The 25,791-nt window shown below is 48.6% G+C and overlaps 2 protein-coding genes across 15 annotated transcripts; one reads left to right on the top strand and one right to left on the bottom strand.

Moving 5' to 3' along the window:
- Window positions 1-575: 575 nt before the first annotated feature.
- On the top strand, window positions 576-5,548 carry LOC120831847 (arrestin domain-containing protein 3). Of its 2 annotated transcripts, none has more exons than XM_040197651.2 (8): window positions 576-1,080; window positions 2,568-2,649; window positions 2,784-2,931; window positions 3,344-3,446; window positions 3,549-3,805; window positions 4,025-4,172; window positions 4,250-4,401; window positions 4,798-5,548. In XM_040197651.2, the coding sequence occupies exons 1-8, from the start codon at window positions 801-803 to the stop codon at window positions 4,855-4,857; spliced, it is 1,230 nt and encodes a 409-aa protein (XP_040053585.2). In that variant the 5' UTR covers window positions 576-800; the 3' UTR covers window positions 4,858-5,548. The 2 variants fall into 2 exon arrangements, with proteins under 2 accessions (XP_040053585.2, XP_077944740.1); XM_078088614.1 differs by having other exon boundaries at window positions 585-1,080; window positions 4,767-5,548.
- Window positions 5,549-7,742: 2,194 nt separating this feature from the next.
- Window positions 7,743-25,232, bottom strand: mef2ca (myocyte enhancer factor 2ca). 13 transcript variants are annotated; one of them, XM_078088587.1, is made up of 11 exons: window positions 25,065-25,207; window positions 24,251-24,547; window positions 22,357-22,530; window positions 21,800-21,956; window positions 21,018-21,221; window positions 10,987-11,130; window positions 10,766-10,904; window positions 10,289-10,449; window positions 10,007-10,118; window positions 9,789-9,885; window positions 7,743-9,683 (listed from the first exon to the last, which is right to left on the bottom strand). In XM_078088587.1, the coding sequence occupies exons 4-11, from the start codon at window positions 21,851-21,853 to the stop codon at window positions 9,377-9,379; spliced, it is 1,218 nt and encodes a 405-aa protein (XP_077944713.1). In that variant the 5' UTR covers window positions 21,854-21,956; window positions 22,357-22,530; window positions 24,251-24,547; window positions 25,065-25,207; the 3' UTR covers window positions 7,743-9,376. The 13 variants fall into 13 exon arrangements, with proteins under 13 accessions (XP_077944713.1, XP_077944720.1, XP_077944712.1 ...); XM_078088594.1 differs by having other exon boundaries at window positions 10,766-10,901; XM_078088586.1 differs by having other exon boundaries at window positions 22,357-22,417.
- Window positions 25,233-25,791: the final 559 nt, after the last annotated feature.

Here is a 25,791-nt window from a genome sequence, read left to right as displayed (position 1 = left end):
ACTTGATTAGTAGATCTATATCATCATGTCGTCTCCATCAACACCACCCGTTAGTTCGCTGCCTCTCACCTCTTTCCCGTGTAACCCTGCTTCTGCACCACCTGCAACCTGATGGTGCACAGGTCCTCTGCAGAACGGTTCCCTCACCAGTTGGTGGTGCTGTGTCCTACCCTTCACAGGCTGTTAGCTTAGCTTAGCATTAGTACTGTAAACACTGTGTGAAACCAAATCTACTGCATCGCCTCTCAAAGGTCAAAGGTCAACTTGTGTTTAATGCCTCAGTGGAAATTGTGACTTTGTTGGTTTATTAAAGTAAAAAAAGTTCTTAACTGCTACAAACGTTATGACATAAGCGTGTTATTTCCCTCTGCGATGTATACAAAGTATCATAAAATACTCACTCAAAGGAAGTACCTCATTACAGTACTTTATGTCACTGCATTGTTTACTATTTCTAGTACTTTGCACTCTGTAATAGTACCTCATGTCTCTTAAGGTACTTATTGTATTCTACTGGATCACAGTGCAGGGTGGAGCCCAGGTGGATGAACATTCACTTTAACACGACGTTCCTCCTCCGGCAGCACTGCGGCGCGCGCATGCTCAGTGGAGCGCTCGCGCGGCGCAGAGTCACCGGAGAGACGCCGCGGAGCAGAGCGGCAGCGCGGCTCCGTCTGACCCGGATGAACCGACCCCGCGGCGGCGGACCCGGCTCCCCGCTGGGCCCCCGCGGGTAGCGCGCCGCCCCCCCCCCACGGACTCCCACAGACGCGTGGCTCGTTTCCCCGCGCGTCGCCGCCATGCTGCGGGGCAAGGTGCGGGCCCTCGCGGTCCTCCTGGACGGCTCCGAGCGGACCGACCTGCCGGCGTTCTCCGGCGGGGACCCGGTGTCCGGGCGCGTGGTGGTGGAGGTTACCGGGGACGTGCGCGTGAGGAGCCTGGACGTGACCGCGCGGGGAGTCGCCAAGGTGCGCTGGACCGAGTCCCGCAACGCCGGAGCCAACACGGCGTACACGCAGAACTACACCGAGGAGGTGGAGTACCTGCGCCACCAGGACACGCTGATCGGGCAGCAGCGAGGTGAGCCGCCGCCGCTGTTGTTGTTGTTGTTGTTTACACCGCCAGCCGTGTTTGACAACAGCTGATTCCTGTGATTTTTACTAACTTTAAGAAAACTGTTAACACGGAGAGCCGCTGGAAACCTCCACCGGGGCCGCGCGGCGGGGAGCAACAGCTGGCGGCTTCAGGAGCGCGAGCGGCGCTCTGAGGGTGCAGATGTGCTTTTTAATGTATTTGTTGCTTCGCGGCTCATTTTGTGCAGGAAGAAGAAGATGAAGAAGAAGAAGAAGAAGAAGAAGATGAAACAAAGTTGAGAAAAAAGAGAGAAATGATGAATCCAACAAAACGAAGTGACGCGTTTTTATCACCGATCAGATAATAAAGGCTCGTTTTCTGGTCACATCCCGCAGCAACTCCCTTTGTTAGAAGCGGTTCAAGCCTGTTCAGGAACTGACGGAGGGGGAGGAGGGGGAGGGGGAGGAGGGGGGAGGCCGGGGGCTCCTCCTCCACCTGTTGTTCACTGATGCAAACAGGACGGGAGAGAGATGGAAGCTCCCAGTGGGACCAGTGTTGTGACTGGGACACGGGGGGGGGGGGGGGGGGGGGGGGGGGGGGGCACATTCCTCAGCTTTGGTCACGTGGTCGTCCTCAGCTGACAAGATAACAGAAGTCATCTGTTTGGGATTAAACTTCGTTTATTGCTCCTCTTTCCCTCTTTTTTATATTTTCTTTGTCCATTTTTATTTGATTTTGAAAATTGCCGCTTCAGCTTTTTCATTGTCTCACACATTGTTTTGTAGTTTTAATCCAATAATTCACGAAGCCTCAGCTGAGGAACGTCGTGAGATTCACCAGAAAGCTTCAGAACAGCTTCTGAAGGGTCTCGTGAGAAGGTTCCTTGGGTTCTTCTGAAGCTCTGCACCAGAACCTGTCAACGGGATGAAGCTCAGTTTCAGGTCTACCTGTTAGTTCACTGCTCCTCCTCCTCTTCCTCCTCTTCCTCCTCCTGCCACACTCCACAGGCTGAGCTCATGTGGGCAGGGGCTTGTCCAGGCCGACCAATCGGAGCCCTGCATGCTCTGCGTGCCGCGCTGTCCTCCAATAGGGAGCGAGCTGTGATGCAGGCAGCTGAAGGAGGCTGCTGAGTCTGGTTCATACTGGTCTGCTCCTGATCTGAACACACACACACACACACACACACACACACACACACACACACACACACACACACACACACACACACACACACACACACACACACACGGGCTGTTGATGACAGCCATCACACACGCACACACATAAAAGGAGGAAGTGGAGTTTGGGCTTGATGCCTTTCTGCTGAAATAAAGTGACACGATTAGTCTTAAAAATGTGAACTTTCTTTGTCTTTTCATTGTGTTTTTATCAATAAACAACTTTGTTTTTTGTCTGAAAGGATATAAAAACAAATCTTGATTTTTAACATCAGAAGGTGTTTGATCAAGAAACTGATTCAGGTTCTGTTTCAGATGAAGACGGATCAGAAGAAGCTCTCACGGTTCTGCACGCCGGCCTCCACGAGTTCGCCTTCAGCTTCAACCTGCCCCACATGTGAGTACTCCAAGTACCGTACTCTAGTACAAGTACAACGTGCAGTCTTTTAGTCCTCTTTGACTGGTGATGTAGTACCGTGAGCTTGTTTTTCATGGTACTTGTACACTAATACTACTTGCCCCCCCCCCCAGGGCCCTGGCCACCTCCTTCGAGGGGAAGCACGGCAGCGTGCGCTACTGGGTGAAGGCGGAGCTTCACCGGCCGTGGCTGCTGCCACTCAAAGTCAAGAAAGAGTTGATCGTGTTCGAGCACATCGACATCAACACGCCGCTGCTGCTGGTGAGAGAGACGCCTTATGCTAAGCTAACCACTTAGCTTACCGCTACTACTCGTTGTTATTATGATCATTTAGTTCATTACAAACGCCACGATGTTAAAAAGTAGCTTGCGGTGCTCCAACCTTTATCCAACAAAAATGATATGTCGGGTTTATCTATTTATCTATAGATAGATATTGATGGGCCGAGGCTGTCAAGCTAGGCTAGCTGACCCCCCCCCCCGTTCCCGGTCTTTATGCTAAGCTAACCCGCCACAGCGTCGTGCTGCCTGCACACGGCCGTGTGTGGTATCGATCTTCTCCTCTCGCTCTCGGCTACAAAGCGAACCGGCTCATCTCTCAAAGCGCTCGTCTGAGGAGGCGACGCGTCTGTGACGTGGTGGAGGCGCTAACACGGACGCCGCTGTGCTTCAGGCTCCTCAGGCCGGCTCCAAGGAGAAGACGCTGTGCTGCTGGTTCTGCGCATCGGGCCCAATCTCCCTCAGCGCCAAGATCGAGCGGAAGGGCTACACTCCAGGTGAGGACCTGCGGACGCCTCCCGCTTCCTCCTTTCTCTTCTTCCACTCATTTCACTTCTCTCTCAGTCCGGCAGACTGATCCCTTGTCCCTTCTCTCCAAGGCGAGTCCATCCAAATCTTCGCCGAGACGGAGAACTGTTCGTCCCGGGTGGTGGTGCCCAAGGCCGCCCTGTACCAGACCCAGACCTTCTATGCCAAGGGCAAGGGCAAGCAGATCCAGCAGCTGGTGTCCAACCTGAGGGGCGACCCCCTTCCGCAGGGCAAGAGCCAGAGCTGGGAGGGCAAGCTGCTGAAGATCCCCCCGGTGTCGCCCTCCATCCTGGACTGTCCCATCATCAGGGTGGAGTACACCCTCGTGGTGAGTCGCTGTGCGTAGAATCGGACCCGGGTGAAGACCAGAAGGACGTAGATCCTCTGCTTAAGTTGAGGTTGCATCACGGGAGTATTTCTGTATTAATAGTAAAAGCATGACATCAAATATCGTGTCAAAAGTAAAACTACTCCCTGTTCAAAAGTACCGCGTTGTAATATTCATATCTATTATATATATATATATATAAATGCTCATCCCCCCCAGGTGTACGTGGACGTCCCTGGCGGGTTGAACTTGTCCCTCTCGTTGCCGTTGGTGATCGGGACCATCCCCCTGCACGCCGGCGCCTCGCGCTCCTCCAGCGTGAGCAGCTGCTGCAGCACGGCGAGCTGGCTGGGTCTGTCCCCCGAGGGTGAGAAGCAACACGCACACGCCTGTTCTCCTGTCGCCGCACACGGACTCGCTAACCTGCTCGTCTGTCGGTCGCAGCGCCGCCGAGTTACGGCGATCTGGAGATATCGGAGTCCCACAGGAGGGAGTGTCTGCGGGGCTGTGACGGGTGCGACGGGGGGGCGGACAGGGGGTCTCTGCTCACTTACATCGCCGAGTTCAGATATCTGCCCCCCCCACTCTACTGCGAGGTACAGTCGGTACACACACACGTACAGCAAGAGTACACAAAGTATCCAGTTAGGATGCAGTATAACAGTACACAGAATATACAGTATTTCTCTAGAATACTTGATGTTGGAAGTCAAACAGCTCTAGTTTGATTTGTTCTGATTAATAGCAGGTCTTTGTTTAGCCATGCTAGCTGGTCCCCTCCATTTCCAGTCTTTGCTAAGCTAAGCTAACCGGCTACTCTTGAGCTGTGCAGATGTGAGAGTAGTATCAACCTGAACATCTGTCTGCAACAGAGCTGAATTTACTACTGATCAACTTTTATTATTATTATTATTGAGAGTTAAAACCATTCAAAATACAGGGTTCTTGTGTTCTGCTGTAGTCCCTCGAGTGAAGACCCTCTGCCCCCCCAGGTGGACCCCTACCCTGACCCCGGGGAGGTCAGGAGACCAGACACATGTCCGTCCCGCTGAGGACCGGCCCAGGGCCAGATGATGTACCCGCACTAAGACCCTCCCTGACCCCGGTGGGGGGTCGGCTGAGGGAGTATTCGGCGCCCGTTGGCGTAATCGACCGGGGGGTTCTGGGCCGTGTGGAACCTCCACAGGGAATTTTGCACAAACCGTCTTCACTGTTTTTCCTTTCGGTGTTTTTTTCTATTCTGCAGCCGGTCGGCCTTTTTTATTTATTCCTGAGGTCGATCGTGTGTGTGTGTGTGTGTGTGTGTGTGTGTGTGTGTGTGTGTGTGTGTGTGTGTGTGTGTGTGTCAATAAGCACAACTCAACCAAGATAAAATACCACAAGTCGCCTGTCGGTTTCTGCTCTGAACTAAAGCTTCTCTTGCTGTAGATTATTATTATTATTATTATTATTATTTCTTTTCAAACGTTTTAAAAACTTTGTTCTGACGAAATAAAAAGACAAACCATAAAAAAAGATACAAATGTTTACAGATGAAATTATCAAATCGAGAATGTTGTTCAAACAGCTTCCACCTAAAACTTCAAAGTGCAATATATTTTTGTATTTGTGATTTCTTTTTTTTTGCCCTGTTTTTTTCATATAGTCTGTTGCTGTTTATTCCATTTCTCTGCATCAGTATCATGATGTTCTTGCTGTCATGATCAATCTTTTGATAAAATAAAGTTTTATTTTATAAAATAATGGGACATTCGTAGTGTTTTTGTCGTTGTGACACCAGAGTTGTGTTAACTACACAAAAGGTCAACAGCTTGAAATATGAATCAAATCACAAAATACAGTAAGCAACTATTTGTACTTTTTCATATGAAGAAATTGTCTCTATTAGTTCCCCGAATTTGAAGAAATGCTGCTTTTCTTTTAATAACTTATTTACTTTAACTTGTTTGAATGTTAATGCTTATAGAACGTAACATTTTCCAGACGCAGTGGGTGAAGTTCCACTTTAGGGTGGCATGCGGGTTCCTGCGGGTTCCTGCTGGTTCCTGCGGGTTCCTGCGGGTTCCTGCTGGTTCCTGCGGGTTCTGAGGAAACAAGGCCCGAGGTCACATGACTGATGTTTTGGCTTCGACCAAGCGGGCTGATAAACAGAAACTGGTCTGAACTGGATGAGAGACGGACAGATGGACATCGCGTCTTCAGACGGCTTCCTGGTTCTGAAAGAGCAACAATTCGTTTTCTTCTTTGTTGGATTCTTAAATTGAGTTGAACACGTGCATTGAAGTTAGTTTAGGGCAGTTCCTCTGCTCAGGATGTCCTTGATGCCCCCCCCCCCCCACACACACACACACGCACACACACACACACACACACACGCACACGCACACACACACACACACACACACACACACACACATCTCGGGGCTTTGTGGTGGAATCTAACGGAGCACGTTTACGGTGCTCGAGGGTCAAAGTGAGTACAGATAAATAGAATAAACATGAGTATTATTGACACGTGGTGTGTTTGGTGGTGCAGGAGGCTGATGGACGGTGGGGGGGCTGGGGTCTCTGCGGGGGAGGCAGGTGTCGTGGATGTCCTGCAGGGAGGAGTGAGACGCCAACGGTCCCTCGGTGCTGCAGGCGTCTCCCTCTGGCCCAAACGCTGATACATTACAAAGCAGTGGGCCGTTTGTACCGGGCCGCACCACAGAAAGAATATATTGTTTTTTTCTGAAAAATGTTTTATTTTGAAAATTGACCGGATTTTCTCCTAATTACGTGCGCTCGTCCCTCTGACAGATTCCCCACGCGTCACCAGCCGTTGTTCTTCACGTTTACAATTGTCCTCTTACCGCGAACACAGAGCGCACGACTACTACCCCCCCCCCCCCCCCCCCCATCGGTCATTACCCCCCCCGTTATTCTGCCGGACCTTCTCGACCGGGCCGCAGAATATTGTCTGACATGAAAACGGTCCGTGAGGTAAAAAAGGTTGGGGACCACTGAATTACATGACATCACCTGTCATCACATGGCATCACCTGTCATCACCTGTCATCACCTGTCATCACCTGTCATCACCTGTCATCACCTGGCATCACATGGCATCACCTGTCATCACCTGGCATCACCCGTCATCACATGACATCACCTCGCTGGATTCGTTCTCTTTATTACAGTTCATTCATTTAACAGCTTTTATTTGTTTAAACATTGTAGATTTCTGCTAATAAAAGTGTCGAGGGTTTGAAGAATAATTTGAATTAAATTGTCCAGCAATCCAGCTGATCTGATTGGTCTATAAAGTAATTAGTTAATTGATAGAATTTCAGGCTTTTAAGCTTCTAGGTTCTGAAGATTTACTCCTTCTTTGTGAATCATGTTGATAATTGTAACGTAATGCTGAATAATTCCTTCTATATTTATTAATAACAAACGTTTTTGTCCAACTGAAGGACGTAGCGCCCCCTGGTGGTCAGTCTGTGGAAGTCTGACATGGCAGTAGTGGCTCGGCCTTAAAGATGGGGTCAGGGGTCAGCCTTATAGATGGTGTCAGGGGTCAGTCTTAAAGATGGGGTCAGGGGTCGGCCTTAAGGATGGGGTCAGGGGTCAGCCTTATAGATGGTGTCAGGGGTCAGTCTTAAGGATGGGGTCAGGGGTCAGTCTTAAGGATGGGGTCAGGGGTCGGCCTCAGGTTGCCTTTGACCGGTAGGAGACGTCGGGGAAGACCCTGCTGCCACCGTGACTCCGCCCCATTAAGAGGAAAATGGATGAATGGATTATTGTTTCTTTTATGCTGTTTACGTTTTATATTTAGTTTCAATGTCAATCCTGTGACTTAATCATAACGCATCATATCCTGAGACATCGTCCTCTGTCCTCTCAGAACGTTCTGTCCTAATTCTGTTTCAACAAGGAGAAGAAAAAACACTCGAGGTAACGGAGCCTGTTTTTTATTTTTGTATATTTTTCTGCAAAATACAAACATGTTTCGGTGAAGGACGATGTTCCTCTGACGTCCCCTGAGGAACATCGTCCCCGGGCGGCGACAAAGACCCGCTTATGCCGCTAAAACCGTCTCTTCTACAACACTGGACTCGTGGTTATTAGAAGCGTGTTCAAAGAGGGAAGATGTAACATGTGCAGTGCAGGACATTCACAGGTCTGACCCCCCCGAGCTGGACCGACTGCCTGTTCATGAGCTGAGACATGAATAAAACAACATAATGGCCGAAGGTTCAAGCTCCAAATATACAGCTATCAAACCCAAATATTCAAACGTCAACGACCGTCTCTGCTCTGTCCACGCTCTTATTGTGGCGGGTGGTGGAGACAGTTTTAGGTACAAGGCACGGATTATCTGAAATGTCCCAACTGGTGGAAAGTACATTTACTCAAGTACTGTACTTGAATCATTTTGAGGTACAACTACGTTACTACTTCTACTTTATGCTACTTTTAAACTTCTATTAAATTAAAATATTTCTCTACGATATGAAAGACTGAGATCGATTTTTAGTTTTCTCTTTACATTTCTTGTACTTTTACTTCAGCAGAGTTGCGCCCTGGCAGAAAGAAACAAAAACACTTTTATAGAATCCACAGTAATTTGTCCTTTTGTGAGACGGATTTTGAGCTTTGACCTTTTATGGGAATATTGTTTTAAACTTCCAGTTAAATTAAAATCTCCCTGAATGTTAAATAGAAAACCACCAGCCTTTAATTATATTACTGTAATCGTATTAAATAAAGCTGCAGACAAGAATATCAATTATATAACACTATGTAACCGCTGTACAGCTGAGCATCGCTGTCCTGTTAATGTGGCCCTCCCTCTGACCACTATGCTAAGCTAACCGCTAGCGTCCTCGGAGGTTCAGATATACGAAGAAACGCCGTGATGCTTGTTTGCTTTTCGTCGACTGGTTGTGAAATTTAACTCTTAAATAAATGAATGGATTTAACTTTGCTACATTTGATTTTATTCAAGTTTTTAATCCAATTTGAGCATCTTGATGTTTTTCAAACGTGGAATTTAAGAATCCTTATTTCTTCTCATGTCGTTTTTCATGCCTCATAATTTATAATGAATTTGATCATTTTTTAGGGATATTTATACTAAATATTTGTGAATATCTCTCAGTGTTGTTACCAAACACTGATCGGATCTCAACGCTTTAATCTTTCATCCACTGACTGAAACTTCTCTATGCAAATAACTTCCTCATCCATCATCCGCCCACCACAGCTCCTCCATCTCCTCCATCTCCTCCACTTGCTCTCTCCCCGTTTCCATCACGTGTTTCCATCACGTGTTTCCATCACGTGTTTCCATGTGTGTGAACCTTCTTCCCCGTCACGTCTCATATAGCACATACATGATGTATTATATGTGTCATTGGGTGGAGCTCTCAGCAGTTTGATGAATACTTCCCTGATGTCCCTGAATCTGAACCACTGTGTTCTTATTCAGCAGATAGGCTCCGCCCCCTGTCCCTCCCATCACCGCTACACAGCCACTCAAAACACGACACCACTACGCGCCCCCCCTCCGGCTGCAGGGCGGCGCCATCATGTGGCCCACCCCTCCGATAGCCTCATGCGCTTGACTGACGGGCTGCGGCGCTCCTCGTGATTGGCCGGCGGCTGGAGCAGGAAGTTGCCGTGGTGATCCTCGCCGCCCTCGTACGAGCTCCCGCAGCTGGAGGCGCTGTTGCCAGGGGAACGACCCGCGCCCACCGAGTACCCGGCCAAGGTCACGCACCCGCCGACCAGCCCCGCGAGGCCCCCCCGGTCCCGGGGGGGGGAGGCCGGCTCGGACTTGATGTGGAGGTTCTGGTGGGGAGCGGAGTTCAGGTTTGGGTTCTGGCAGAAGGTCCTGAGGGACCAGAGGGAGGCGCCGGTTCAGCAACACGAAGAAAACACTCGGCATCGAAATCTCTGTGACCCCCCCGACCCCCCCGACCCGCCCAAAGCCTCTCACCCCATGTGGCCGAGCGCCGAGTGCTGGAGGTTCTGCTGCTGCTGCCAGCTGGCTACCGATCCGAGACCAGAACCTCCGAAGCCGCTGAGGGAGAAGTCTGAGGAAACACACGTACACACATTATACATATATATATATATATATACATATATACATATATATATGTATATTATATATATATATATATATGTAACAGCTCCTGTGCTCGTCGTACTCACCTGTCCCGTAGGAGGAGGACAGGTACCCCCCCACCAGCTGTCCCGGGAGCGTCTGAGCGCAGAGGGACACGGCCGGCGAGGACAGACTCTGAGAGGGACTGAGCCTGTGGTTCTGAGAGGGGGGGCACAGGTGCTGTAGAGCTACAATACACCTGACTTGTCTCTAATTAACTGTTACTGTAACCAAACGTAAAGCATCTAATGCTCCATGAATGATCACAACGTCCAGCCCCTTATTATATAAATATAAATATAAATATTATATACGACACACTGACTCACGCTGGGGGGCAGGTTGCTGCACTTGTTGGGGGGGGGCAGCAGCGTGCGGAGGTCCGGCTTCCGGCTCACGCTCATCGGGGGAGGAGTCTTCTCCTGCAGGTGTCTGGCCCCGCCTCCCGGAGACGAGCAGTGGTTACCATGGTTACCGTAGCCGCCGTCTCCTGCGGACGGGGTTGAATACATTTATAATGTGAAGTAAAAGGCTTTTCATAGTATCTGATACTATAGAATATATGTAATACACTATGAGATGACAGAATATGATCTAATGATTATATAATAGTGTCCGTCTGCAGCTGTTATTATTGAGCCGTCTCTTACAACAGCTGATCTGATCACAGGTCAAAGTTACCGATCGATGATGAAACAGGTTTAACCTCAAACATCTCATATGTAAATGAATCAGGAAGCGTTTTTAGAATGAATCAGTAAGGTTGAGGTTTTGAGGCGGATCAGTGGACAAATGAGGGGCGTCACCTGCGTCCCCGGCGCTGGACGGCCTCTGGGGGGACGACCCGTCCCTCTGCAAACCACACCCCATCCCAGGGTGAGAGTACAGCAGAGCACTGGGGGGGCCGGAGAGGCCCAGGTCGTATGCAGAGGGGACCAGACCCTGCTGGTACACAAGTACATGTGCTCATATAGAAGTACAAGGACTCGTTTATAAGTACACGTATGTACATGATGATGTCACTCACACACAGCCTCTGCCTGTCGATCATCAGGTCGATGTCCTCGCTGATTTTTCGGTACTTGTCGTCGTCCTCGGCGCTTTGATCCGCCGAGTCGTCGGCCTCGAGGTCGGGGCTGTCGGCGCCGCTGAGGCCTTTCTTACGCAGCGTCTGCAGGGAGAGAGACGCTGCTTTAACTGCATATATCATCCTTCAACAGACAACACGTATGAAATATGTGCATACGCGCACAGCTTTGACGCTATAGTATCACATGTATTACTTTGTAGTAATGTAGTACTTTGTGTACTTAATGTAGATCATGTATTATCAAAAAGTCAGTGCGCTTGTCAGTCGTGTTCCTGTTTCCACCAGCAGAGGGCGACGTCGGGCAGGAAGCACAGTACAACTAGTACTTAGGAAAAAGTACAAATATTCGTCTGGACGTATTTTTGGGAAACCAAACACACACACACACACACAGTAAAACACACACACACACACACACACACTGTATAACACACGCTGTGTGTAGCACACACACACAAGGCTCAGCGGTTGGCCCAGTGCAGACATCCCACTCAACCCAGTCATGTCCACCTGTTTGGCTTCAGAGGGGAGGAGGGGACGAGGGTCCATCCACCAATACTCACCCTGCTCCCCCAGCGATGCCCTACAAGGATATATTTTGCTCCAGCACCATTTTCTGTCACTGCCTCAAAATCTGACTTGTCTATTCACACACACACACACACACACACACACACACACACACACACACTATAATAAACGACTGATCATCATGTGACTCGTTGTCATGGCGACTGGTGACCTGATGATTGTCCGATGTTCTCTCTGTTCTTAGAAAACATTAAATAATGAATCAAAATGATGAAACCTGAACTAAGCTGCGATTGTTTAGTTTTTTTCCGATTGCTAACAAACATTCGACACTGAAACCAAACTTTCAAAACTCTTCACACGTCTCATTACAGAGATTCATTCAGAGTAAATGTGACCTTCAAACTGAGTCAACAGAACCTTCATGAATGTGTCAAATGAGCTGATTCCACCGATCAGATTCTCATTGAGAAAACCTGAGACTGAAGCAGGACGCCTGGTCGCCTTTCAGCTGAAACATGGTGATCAGACTGAAACAGGACGCCTGGTCGCCTTTCAGCTGAAACATGGTGAAGAGACTAAAGCAGGACGCCTGGTCGCCTTTCAGCTGAAACATGGTGATCAGACTGAAACAGGACGCCTGGTCGCCTTTCAGCTGAAACATGGTGAAGAGACTAAAGCAGGACGCCTGGTCGCCTTTCAGCTGAAACATGGTGATCAGACTGAAGCAGGACGCCTGGTCGCCTTTCAGCTGAAACATAGTGAAGAGACTAAAGCAGGACGCCTGGTCGCCTTTCAGCTGAAACATGGTGATGAGACTAAAGCGGGACGCCTGGTCGCCTTTCAGCTGAAACATGGTGATGAGACTAAAGCAGGACGCCTGGTCGCCTTTCAGCTGAAACATGGTGAAGAGACTAAAGCAGGACGCCTGGTCGCCTTTCAGCTGAAACATGGTGATGAGACTAAAGCAGGACGCCTGGTCGCCTTTCAGCTGAAACATGGTGATGAGACTAAAGCAGGACGCCTGGTCGCCTTTCAGCTGAAACATAGTGAAGAGACTAAAGCGGGACGCCTGGTCGCCTTTCAGCTGAAACATGGTGATGAGACTAAAGCAGGACGCCTGGTCGCCTTTCAGCTGAAACATGGTGATGAGACTAAAGCAGGACGCCTGGTCGCCTTTCAGCTGAAACATGGTGAAGAGACTAAAGCAGGACGCCTGGTCGCCTTTCAGCTGAAACATAGTGAAGAGACTAAAGCAGGACGCCTGGTCGCCTTTCAGCTGAAACATGGTGATGAGACTAAAGCAGGACGCCTGGTCGCCTTTCAGCTGAAACATAGTGAAGAGACTAAAGCAGGACGCCTGGTCGCCTTTCAGCTGAAACATGGTGATGAGACTAAAGCCGGACGCCTGGTCGCCTTTCAGCTGAAACATGGTGATGAGACTAAAGCAGGACGCCTGGTCACCTTTCACTGAAACGTGGTGATGAGACTAAAGCAGGACGCCTGGTCGCCTTTCAGCTGAAACGTGGTGAAGAGACTAAAGCAGGACGCCTAGTCGCCTTTCAGCTGAAACATGTGATGAGACTAAAGCAGGACGCCTGGTCGCCTTTCAGCTGAAACATGGTGAAGAGACTAAAGCAGGACGCCTAGTCGCCTTTCAGCTGAAACATGTGATGAGACTAAAGCAGGACGCCTGGTCGCCTTTCAGCTGAAACATGGTGATGAGACTAAAGCAGGACGCCTGGTCGCCTTTCACTGAAACATGGTGATGAGACTAAAGCGGGACGCCTGGTCGCCTTTCAGCTGAAACATGGTGAAGAGACTAAAGCAGGACGCCTGGTCGCCTTTCAGCTGAAACATGGTGAAGAGACTAAAGCAGGACGCCTGGTCGCCTTTCAGCTGAAACATGGTGATCAGACTGAAGCAGGACGCCTGGTCGCCTTTCAGCTGAAACATAGTGAAGAGACTAAAGCAGGACGCCTGGTCGCCTTTCAGCTGAAACATGGTGATGAGACTAAAGCGGGACGCCTGGTCGCCTTTCAGCTGAAACATGGTGATGAGACTAAAGCAGGACGCCTGGTCGCCTTTCAGCTGAAACATGGTGAAGAGACTAAAGCAGGACGCCTGGTCGCCTTTCAGCTGAAACATGGTGATGAGACTAAAGCAGGACGCCTGGTCGCCTTTCAGCTGAAACATGGTGAAGAGACTAAAGCAGGACGCCTGGTCGCCTTTCAGCTGAAACATGGTGATCAGACTGAAGCAGGACGCCTGGTCGCCTTTCAGCTGAAACATAGTGAAGAGACTAAAGCAGGACGCCTGGTCGCCTTTCAGCTGAAACATGGTGATGAGACTAAAGCGGGACGCCTGGTCGCCTTTCAGCTGAAACATGGTGATGAGACTAAAGCAGGACGCCTGGTCGCCTTTCAGCTGAAACATGGTGAAGAGACTAAAGCAGGACGCCTGGTCGCCTTTCAGCTGAAACATGGTGATGAGACTAAAGCAGGACGCCTGGTCGCCTTTCAGCTGAAACATGGTGATGAGACTAAAGCAGGACGCCTGGTCGCCTTTCAGCTGAAACATAGTGAAGAGACTAAAGCAGGACGCCTGGTCGCCTTTCAGCTGAAACATGGTGATGAGACTAAAGCGGGACGCCTGGTCGCCTTTCAGCTGAAACATGGTGATGAGACTAAAGCAGGACGCCTGGTCGCCTTTCAGCTGAAACATGGTGAAGAGACTAAAGCAGGACGCCTGGTCGCCTTTCAGCTGAAACATGGTGAAGAGACTAAAGCAGGACGCCTGGTCGCCTTTCAGCTGAAACATGTGATGAGACTAAAGCAGGACGCCTGGTCGCCTTTCAGCTGAAACATGGTGAAGAGACTAAAGCAGGACGCCTAGTCGCCTTTCAGCTGAAACATGTGATGAGACTAAAGCAGGACGCCTGGTCGCCTTTCAGCTGAAACATGGTGATGAGACTAAAGCAGGACGCCTGGTCGCCTTTCACTGAAACATGGTGATGAGACTAAAGCAGGACGCCTGGTCGCCTTTCAGCTGAAACATGGTGATGAGACTAAAGCAGGACGCCTGGTCGCCTTTCAGCTGAAACATGGTGATGGGACTAAAGCAGGACGCCTAGTCGCCTTTCAGCTGAAACATGTGATGAGACTAAAGCAGGACGCCTGGTCGCCTTTCAGCTGAAACATGGTGAAGAGACTAAAGCAGGACGCCTAGTCGCCTTTCAGCTGAAACATGTGATGAGACTAAAGCAGGACGCCTGGTCGCCTTTCAGCTGAAACATGGTGATGAGACTAAAGCAGGACGCCTGGTCGCCTTTCACTGAAACATGGTGATGAGACTAAAGCAGGACGCCTAGTCGCCTTTCAGCTGAAACATGTGATGAGACTAAAGCAGGACGCCTGGTCGCCTTTCAGCTGAAACATGGTGAAGAGACTAAAGCAGGACGCCTAGTCGCCTTTCAGCTGAAACATGTGATGAGACTAAAGCAGGACGCCTGGTCGCCTTTCAGCTGAAACATGGTGATGAGACTAAAGCAGGACGCCTGGTCGCCTTTCAGCTGAAACATGGTGATGGGACTAAAGCAGGACGCCTAGTCGCCTTTCAGCTGAAACATGTGATGAGACTAAAGCAGGACGCCTGGTCGCCTTTCAGCTGAAACATGGTGAAGAGACTAAAGCAGGACGCCTAGTCGCCTTTCAGCTGAAACATGTGATGAGACTAAAGCAGGACGCCTGGTCGCCTTTCAGCTGAAACATGGTGATGAGACTAAAGCAGGACGCCTGGTCGCCTTTCACTGAAACATGGTGATGAGACTAAAGCAGGACGCCTAGTCGCCTTTCAGCTGAAACATGTGATGAGACTAAAGCAGGACGCCTGGTCGCCTTTCAGCTGAAACATGGTGAAGAGACTAAAGCAGGACGCCTAGTCGCCTTTCAGCTGAAACATGTGATGAGACTAAAGCAGGACGCCTGGTCGCCTTTCAGCTGAAACATGGTGATGAGACTAAAGCAGGACGCCTGGTCGCCTTTCACTGAAACATGGTGATGAGACTAAAGCAGGACGCCTGGTCGCCTTTCAGCTGAAACATGGTGATGAGACTAAAGCAGGACGCCTGGTCGCCTTTCACTGAAACATGGTGATGAGACTAAAGCAGGACGCCTGGTCGCCTTTCAGCTGAAACATGGTGATGAGACTAAAGCAGGACGCCTGGTCGCCTTTCAGCTGAAACATGGTGATGGGACTAAAGCAGGACGCCTAGTCGCCTTTCAGCTGAAACATGTGATGAGACTAAAGCAGGACGCCTGGTCGCCTTTCAGCTGAAACATGGTGAAGAGACTAAAGCAGGACGCCTAGTCGCCTTTCAGCTGAAACATGTGATGAGACTAAAGCAGGACGCCTGGTCGCCTTTCAGCTGAAACATGGTGATGAGACTAAAGCAGGACGCCTGGTCGCCTTTCACTGAAACATGGTGATGAGACTAAAGCAGGACGCCTAGTCGCCTTTCAGCTGAAACATGTGATGAGACTAAAGCAGGACGCCTGGTCGCCTTTCAGCTGAAACATGGTGAAGAGACTAAAGCAGGACGCCTAGTCGCCTTTCAGCTGAAACATGTGATGAGACTAAAGCAGGACGCCTGGTCGCCTTTCAGCTGAAACATGGTGATGAGACTAAAGCAGGACGCCTGGTCGCCTTTCACTGAAACATGGTGATGAGACTAAAGCAGGACGCCTGGTCGCCTTTCAGCTGAAACATGGTGATGAGACTAAAGCAGGACGCCTGGTCGCCTTTCAGCTGAAACATGGTGATGAGACTAAAGCAGGACGCCTGGTCGCCTTTCAGGACGCCTGGTCGCCTTTTAGCTGAAACATGATGATGAGACTAAAGCAGGACGCCTGGTCGCCTTTCAGCTGAAACATGGTGAAGAGACTAAAGCAGGACGCCTAGTCGCCTTTCAGCTGAAACATGTGATGAGACTAAAGCAGGACGCCTGGTCGCCTTTCAGCTGAAACATGGTGATGAGACTAAAGCAGGACGCCTGGTCGCCTTTCACTGAAACATGGTGATGAGACTAAAGCAGGACGCCTAGTCGCCTTTCAGCTGAAACATGGTGATGAGACTAAAGCAGGACGCCTGGTCGCCTTTCAGCTGAAACATGGTGAAGAGACTAAAGCAGGACGCCTGGTCGCCTTTCAGCTGAAACATGTGATGAGACTAAAGCAGGACGCCTGGTCGCCTTTCAGCTGAAACATGGTGATGAGACTAAAGCAGGACGCCTGGTCGCCTTTCACTGAAACATGGTGATGAGACTAAAGCAGGACGCCTGGTCGCCTTTCAGCTGAAACATGGTGATGAGACTAAAGCAGGACGCCTGGTCGCCTTTCAGCTGAAACATGGTGATGGGACTAAAGCAGGACGCCTAGTCGCCTTTCAGCTGAAACATGTGATGAGACTAAAGCAGGACGCCTGGTCGCCTTTCAGCTGAAACATGGTGAAGAGACTAAAGCAGGACGCCTAGTCGCCTTTCAGCTGAAACATGTGATGAGACTAAAGCAGGACGCCTGGTCGCCTTTCAGCTGAAACATGGTGATGAGACTAAAGCAGGACGCCTGGTCGCCTTTCACTGAAACATGGTGATGAGACTAAAGCAGGACGCCTAGTCGCCTTTCAGCTGAAACATGTGATGAGACTAAAGCAGGACGCCTGGTCGCCTTTCAGCTGAAACATGGTGAAGAGACTAAAGCAGGACGCCTAGTCGCCTTTCAGCTGAAACATGTGATGAGACTAAAGCAGGACGCCTGGTCGCCTTTCAGCTGAAACATGGTGATGAGACTAAAGCAGGACGCCTGGTCGCCTTTCACTGAAACATGGTGATGAGACTAAAGCAGGACGCCTGGTCGCCTTTCAGCTGAAACATGGTGATGAGACTAAAGCAGGACGCCTGGTCGCCTTTCAGCTGAAACATGGTGATGAGACTAAAGCAGGACGCCTGGTCGCCTTTCAGGACGCCTGGTCGCCTTTTAGCTGAAACATGATGATGAGACTAAAGCAGGACGCCTGGTCGCCTTTCAGCTGAAACATGGTGAAGAGACTAAAGCAGGACGCCTAGTCGCCTTTCAGCTGAAACATGTGATGAGACTAAAGCAGGACGCCTGGTCGCCTTTCAGCTGAAACATGGTGATGAGACTAAAGCAGGACGCCTGGTCGCCTTTCACTGAAACATGGTGATGAGACTAAAGCAGGACGCCTAGTCGCCTTTCAGCTGAAACATGGTGATGAGACTAAAGCAGGACGCCTGGTCGCCTTTCAGCTGAAACATGGTGAAGAGACTAAAGCAGGACGCCTGGTCGCCTTTCAGCTGAAACATGTGATGAGACTAAAGCAGGACGCCTGGTCGCCTTTCAGCTGAAACATGGTGATGAGACTAAAGCAGGACGCCTGGTCGCCTTTCAGCTGAAACATGGTGATGAGACTAAAGCAGGACGCCTGGTCGCCTTTCAGCTGAAACATGTGATGAGACTAAAGCAGGACGCCTGGTCGCCTTTCAGCTGAAACATGGTGATGAGACTAAAGCAGGACGCCTGGTCGCCTTTCACTGAAACATGGTGATGAGACTAAAGCAGGACGCCTGGTCGCCTTTCAGCTGAAACATGGTGATGAGACTAAAGCAGGACGCCTGGTCGCCTTTCACTGAAACATGGTGATGAGACTAAAGCAGGACGCCTGGTCGCCTTTCACTGAAACATGGTGATGAGACTAAAGCAGGACGCCTAGTCGCCTTTCAGCTGAAACATGGTGATGAGACTAAAGCAGGACGCCTGGTCGCCTTTCAGCTGAAACATGGTGAAGAGACTAAAGCAGGACGCCTGGTCGCCTTTCAGCTGAAACATGTGATGAGACTAAAGCAGGACGCCTGGTCGCCTTTCAGCTGAAACATGGTGATGAGACTAAAGCAGGACGCTCCAATATCAGTGGGTTAAATTTATTTTTTCAAAATGAAATACTCTGCTGGTCTGACCGCTCAGGGAGGAGAAGAGGAAGGAGGTTGGTGGTGAAGTAGCTTCTCCCCATGTTCCTCACACACACACACACACACACACACACACACACACACACACACACACACACACACACACACACACACACACACTCGTCATGGCTATTCTTAGCTGTGTACCAGTTATTTTTAGACCGCTACCGGTTTCCAGCCATTTAGTTGGGAGGGATCTGAGCCGCACAAAGGAGTGTGTGTGTCGCACAGACGCACACAGACACACACAGGAAGCGTTGCCAACCCGCCACATGAGGGAAAGAGGCGCAAAACAAAGGATTCTTTCTTCTTCTGCTGAATTCCTTTCTCTCTTTTTATTTTTCAGCAGAAAAACAACAAACTCTTTTTTTCTTTTTTTTCTTTAATTTTCATCGACGGACTGAAAAGTAAAATGTGCCAATAACAAAATATCAACTTTAAAAGTAGAGAAGAGGAATATTGTAGTAAAAGCAGCTCAAAAGTCTTTGTTCTGCTCAGATTATGAAGATTTTACTGTTTTCTATCTGATGGAAGATGAAATATCTGTATTTCAGACCATCGAGTCATCAGACGATTATTGTTATTTATATTGTTATTACCTGATTATTTGCAAATGACAAATTTAAAAATAAACCGATAATAAAAGTGAACGCAAGTTGTTTTGATTTGATAATAAACAGAATATCTTCAAATATGGACAAATATCTTCTGTACAAAACATTTGAGACCGACGTTACATCGTTTTCAGAGAACAAATGAGGACTAAAGGAAATTAAATATAAATAAAATAACCGTCTGTCGTTTACATATTCTTATGATTGTGATAATAAACTGAATATCTTTTTATTGTATGTTTGAATAAAGGAAGCAGCTGCACAATATTATGACAATAAGAAAATAATAACAAGATTAATTTAAAAAAAGGTATGAATAAAAATTACACACGTTTACATTATGAACCAACTGCCAATCAACATTTTGGAAATAATCTTTTAACCGTGTATGTCATTCAGTTTACTTATTGTACTACTCTTATTGAACAATTGTCATTATTAATGTAGTAGTTAATACTATTTAATCTATGCATCATCTTTTTTCTTATTTTTCTGTGTCACAAGAATCTACTTTGAGTTCTTTCTATCTCGTATGTAGCAGTTAGCTTAGCATAAAATCCAATCAGAGGAGCGGCATGTTTGAGTTTCAAATGCTACCAGTTGAATGTTTGGATTCATTACCCACAATCCCTCTGTGAACTCTGCATGAGGAAGACTCTTCAGCAGCAAATGATCCAGAGAAGAAGACGGATTAAACTAACGAGCTACACGGGATTGTGGGAGATTACAGGTGCTGAGGGGTCATGTGACCGGGGCCAACCGCTCAGGTGTGTCCCTGACTGACAGGTGACAGGTGCTCCTCTAACATGACCTCGCTCGCTCCGAGACCCTGGTCATGTGACCGGAGACACGTCCCCCTGTTGTCAGGACACACAGACACACTACAACACACACACACAGACACACTACAACACACACACACAGACACACTACAACACACACACACTACAACACACACACACAGACACACTACAACACACACACACAGACACACTACAACACACACACACACACACACACACTACAACACACACACACTATACGCACACACACAGACACACTACAACACACACACACAGACACACTACAACACACACACACTACAACACACACACACACACACTACAACACACACACACAGACACACTACAACACACACACACACACACACTACAACACACACACACACTACAACACACACACACACACTACAACACACACACACTACAACACACACACACACACACTACAACACACACACACTACAACACACACACACACACACACACTACAACACACACACACACACACTACAACACAGACACACACACACACACTACAACACACAAACACACACACAGACACACTACAACACAGACACACACACACACACACACTACAACACACAAACACACACACAGACACACTACAACACAGACACACATACACACACACTACAACACACACAGACACACTACAACACACACACACACACACTACAACACACACACACTACAACACAGACACACACACACACACACTACAACACACAAACACACACACAGACACACTACAACACAGACACACATACACACACACTACAACACACACACACCGTCGGTAATCAGAATAATTCAATGTCCCTGTGTGTGTGTGTGTGTGTGTCTGTGTTGTAGTGTGTGTGTTGTAGTGTGTGTGTGTTGTAGTGTGCGTGTTGAGTGTGTGTTGTAGTGTGCGTGTGTTGTGTGTGCGTGTAGTGTGTGTGTGTGTGCGTCCCTCACGTCCAGGATGTCGGCGTTGGTGCGGCTCTCGTGCGGCTCGTTGTACTCGGTGTACTTGAGCAGCACCTTGTCCATGTCGGTGTTGGCGTACTGGAACAGCTTGTTGGTGCTGTTGAAGATGATGAGGGCGATCTCACAGTCGCACAGCACGCTCAGCTCGTAGGCCTTCTTCATCAGCCCGAACTTACGCTTGGTGAAGGTCACCTGGGGGACGCCGAATATTCCAGCTTCAATAATTACTGAAGGTTTCGCCGTTGAACTCGTGGTCCTCAGAGGACCTGGATCTGGTACCGTGTGATGCTGATGTGTGTGAACACCATTTCTATTCATGGTCCCGGAGGACGAAGAGGATTTGGGTTTTAATGGACTTCTTCCATAATCACAGAGCTGAACCTGCAGCCCGGTAAGATCCCCTCAGAGGGAAACCACCTCATCTGGTTTTAAATTAACGCCGACACGTGTGACCTCACTTCCAGGAAGTGGATGTGTGTCTGTGTGTGTGTGTGTCAGCGTGACACACACGTGACTTTCAAACGGCTTTGGAGGAAAAGAAAATTTGAGTTGTTTTGTTTCTCAAATTAAAACACAGATTCTCAAAATCAAACCACATGGTCATACATATTCCGATGGACGAGGTCGTTTCTGCATCTACAGACGGTTTTGTTAAATGTACAGTTTATGTCTTAATTCTGATTGAATATGAGCATCATATGTGATGTCATATGGGGTGATGACGTCACAACGTTGCCTAGCAACGGCATCGTCAGGCTCTGATCACTTACATGTCTGTTCCGTTCGTCCATGATTCGTGCGATCTGGATCTTCTTCCTCCCCATCTTGGCTTCCTGCCGTTTGTGCTTCTTCTTCTGCTTCTACGCAAACTTCTTCTTCTTCTTCTGTGGTGCTTTGGTTGGAGTTTCTGGTCCACACAAACGCTTCCTTTAAAAAGCCCACGAATAACACGAGCGTGAGGACGCAGCAATCTCACACTCACTAAATTAACCGGATGTCAGAATGCAAATATTCAAACATCTGGAGGATTTTCCTCTGTGGGAGTTTATGAGTTATTCCCTCAGTAAACGTTGTAATCATGAGTTTATGTCTCAGTCTTCTTCAACACAACATGATGTTCATTTAGTGACTGATGGTCCATGTAGACCATAAAGCAGAGGATGCTTTAGGGCGGGGCTACACTCTGATTGACAGGTCCCTACGAGAGACCTATACAGCGTCTACTTATACGGTCACTTCCTGTTTACTAGTAGCAACGTGCATGCATACGGGTCATAATTAGATTAATGACGTTCATTAACACGTTAGCTACTCATGCTAACATCACCTTCTCCGTCTCTTCACAATGTCTGTTGTTGTTTCAGTAGCTCCACCCCCTCTCTTCACTTCTGGTTGCAAAAGAAAAGATGGCGAACCTCAAAACGCTACTTCTTGTTTCTTGTTTGACGCTCTGAGGGGCAACGGGACCTTCACAGCTTTCATCTCTTGGTCCAGACCAAAGCTGTTCATAAGAAATACCTTTTAATACGAGGTCTCTGACCTTTGACCTCTTACCCGTTGCCACTAAAGCCCTTCAGCCCTCTAATGCCGGGAGGACGTTCTCCGTGAGCGGCCAACAGAAGAACTGGACCACGTGACCCGTGTGCTGCTCGCTGAGCGAAGCTTAAGAGCTCGGGTCACACGCACACGCGTTTACACGCACACGCGTTTACACGCACACGCATATACACGCACACGCATATACACGCAGGGTTTCTTGGTGAGAGGAAGTGGAGGATGGACTTTGGACGTGATGAAGATGTAGGAGCAAGCAACACAAAGCTAAAGAGAGGAAGAGCAGTTTTTCTCCTTCACCATCATCATCGTCACCATCATCATCGTCACCATCATCATCAACACCGTCATCATCACCATCATCCTCATCATCGTTAGCTGTGTAATAAAGATTCACATGATTTAAAACTAAATATATTAGTTTTAGTGCATCTCATGTCTTACATATAATGGATGAGTATAAATATGTGTATATTTATATTAAATAACTTAACTACATAAGTCCAATTGGGATATTTTACTTAACATAAGCATAGTTTAGTTATTCATTTAAATGAGCCTGAGAACATGAGCAGAGATCTCCTGAGGTCACGTCATGTGACCATCACGTCATGTGACCATCACGTCATGTGACCAACACGTCATGTGACCATCTGAAGTCTGTGATTCAAAACTCTAAAACAGAAAAACAGAAGCAGGTTTCAATTTAGGAAAAACACAAAAAAAAACAGGAGGGCTTCAGGGACCGTCACATAAAATGCGAAAAAATGCGTCTGGATTAACGCTTTCATGAACAAACCTCCCCCTCCTATCCTCCCTCCTCTGCTCCCTCCTCTCCTCCTCCAGGATATTTATAGATTCCAAAAATAAGAGTGAACTTTTCACCCCCAAACTACAATATGGAGACCAGACCTCTCTGCCCCCCTGTCTCTGTCTGTCTCTCTGCCCCCCTGTCTCTCTCTGTCTGTCTCTCTGTCCCCCTGTCTCTCTCTGTCCCCCCGTCTCTCTGTCCCCCTGTCTCTCTCTGTCTGTCTGTCTGTCCGTCTCTCTGTCCCCCCATCTCTCTCTGTCCCCCCGTCTCTCTCTGTCCGTCTCTCTGTCCCCCTGTCTCTCTCTCGGTGGCAGTGCTCTTGCTCTCCTTGGCAGGACACTGGACCTCTCTGTGGAGGGGGGGCTGGAGGGGTCAGGGTCCCCCATCACAGCTAAAAGGCTGGAAGCAGAGGGAGGAACTAGCTAACTTAGCTTAGCTTAAAGACTGGAAGAGTTCCGTATGGTCCCGTAGTGGACTGAGCAGGACTTATTTCGATAGCAGGCGATATGGCGGCGTTGCCTTGATGCGCTCGCTCACAGCGCCCCCAGTGGACTGATCAGGAACAGCAGCTACTTTCATAGAAACGCAGTTCTGTCCTCCTGTAGTTCAATAGCAAAGTCACCCCATTATTACTAATATTACACAGATCATGAGGCATCAGAAGGATTCTTCATTTGAACTGTTAAAGTAATCCAGAGACATCTGTGCATTCATGAGTCACAATAACTTCTTAGAATAAATGAGCTCAGAGGGAAATATCTCATAACACACCCGGACTTTACAGATGTACTTTAAATGAAGTAAAGTAACTTAACTTTAATAATAATGATAATAATGACACGTCTCAGCCTCTCACCGCGTGTTGCCGTGGAAACGCGCTCTCTCTCCCGCGCGGAGCTGCCGGTCTCCGGGGCACCGGGTCCTCGTGGAGCTCCGCAGCCGAGCGGCCCGGAAGCAGCGGGGAGAAAACGGGGAGAAAAAGGGGGAGAAGTTCGGGACACGACTTCCTCGGTGTGGCCGCGAGGAGGAGATCCGCGCCGCGCACGCGCACGTACAGCCCGCGCACTCTGTCCCGGACGCACGATGCCGAGCTCACCTGTGCGCGTGACTCCGACCAGCGGCACGCACGCTCCTCGGGCTCGTCAGCGCGCACCTGGACGTCGTCATCATCGTTACACACACACACACACACACGCGCGCGCGCGCGCGTACAGAAGAAAAGAAAAAAAAACTTTGAGGAAAAAAAGAAACAAAGTGAATGGATGAGAAATACTTCATTATAATACTTTAATAGTACTTATTTAAATTGTATCTGTTTTGTTTCAAAAGTTTACTGTGGAAACATCAACCGGAGATCCGGTCCAGCGCCGCCCCCCAGTGGATCACACCGGAAGTTCATAATCAATAATCTGCCACTGCAAGGTGGGTTACAGCTTCCGGGTGATACAGAGAACCACGTGACTCTGAGAGAGCACCTGAACAGGTGTGTTAAATAGTACATCTACATATAGAAGTGAACCAGGAGGAGGAGCCTCGAGGAGAAGCTCCTCCTCCTGGTTGCTGATTGGTAATAATTGATTTCACGGGCGTTTCCGTGGGAGGAAGCGGAGATAAACTCGAATCAATGCAAATACGAGCGTGAATATGGATCATAAGCCCCCCGCACTCACCTGGAGGGTCCAGCTCCAGCTGAGGTCCGGGTCACTTGTGTCAAACAAGGATTCCTTTAGGAAGAAAGAGAAGAGACTGAAGCCAGACCAGCTGGCTCAGAGGGGTTCAGGTCTGAGATCAGCCGCACTGAGGGGAGGTTAGTGTTCGACCCCCGGACCCTGAGGCTCAAACCCCGCCCCCTCTGTGTCACACACACCCCCAGTGACCTCCCGTGTCCCAGCATGCCGCTCACCTGTCACTGTCACTTACACTATAAATAACTGTGTGTGTGTGAGAAGAAATAGTGTAAGAAAGTACACGAGTGTAGTATATATATATATTAGACAGTATATAATGTAGTATGTAGTAAGCAGTATGTAGTATCTAGTATGTAGTAAAGTAGTATGTAGTAACTAGTATGTATGTGGACTGGTTGCGGTTACATTTAAATCCGTGAGTGAGTGTAAACTGATCCTCAGTCAGTGAACTGCTGGCCGGGGGGGGGGTAACATGGGGGGGGGACATTCCTGCTATTGAACATCAGACGGTTTGTCCAATACTTATTTACATTATTATTAGTATTTTTATGTCTATGATATGTTTTTTAAACAATTCTTCATGTTCTTTTTGAATGTTCATGAATATTCATGTTCAAGAAATAACTAGTTCATGTTTCACCACAATTAAATCCAAATGGATTTAAAGTCTTATGAATGGATTCTAATCAGAATCACTGTTTATTGACAT

This window comes from Gasterosteus aculeatus, chromosome 14 (assembly GCF_964276395.1).
Source record: "Gasterosteus aculeatus chromosome 14, fGasAcu3.hap1.1, whole genome shotgun sequence".
NCBI classification, from domain to species: domain Eukaryota; kingdom Metazoa; phylum Chordata; class Actinopteri; order Perciformes; family Gasterosteidae; genus Gasterosteus; species Gasterosteus aculeatus.
This window is presented reverse-complemented; position numbering and strand designations above follow the sequence as displayed.

Bases quoted from the DNA above. Each gene is read 5' to 3' on its own strand.
- LOC120831847 (XM_040197651.2), top strand. From the start codon at position 801: ATGCTGCGGGGCAAGGTGCGGGCCCTCGCGGTCCTCCTGGACGGCTCC. The intron at 1,081-2,567 runs GTGAGCCGCCGC...GTTCTGTTTCAG, and splicing joins GCTGATCGGGCAGCAGCGAG to ATGAAGACGGATCAGAAGAA. The intron at 3,447-3,548 runs GTGAGGACCTGC...CTTCTCTCCAAG, and splicing joins GCGGAAGGGCTACACTCCAG to GCGAGTCCATCCAAATCTTC.
- mef2ca (XM_078088587.1), bottom strand. From the start codon at position 21,853: ATGGGGAGGAAGAAGATCCAGATCGCACGAATCATGGACGAACGGAAC. The intron at 11,131-21,017 runs GTGAGGGACGCA...CTCTCCCTGCAG, and splicing joins CCAACGCCGACATCCTGGAC to ACGCTGCGTAAGAAAGGCCT. The intron at 9,684-9,788 runs GTGAGAGGCTTT...CTGGTCCCTCAG, and splicing joins TCGGCGCTCGGCCACATGGG to GACCTTCTGCCAGAACCCAA.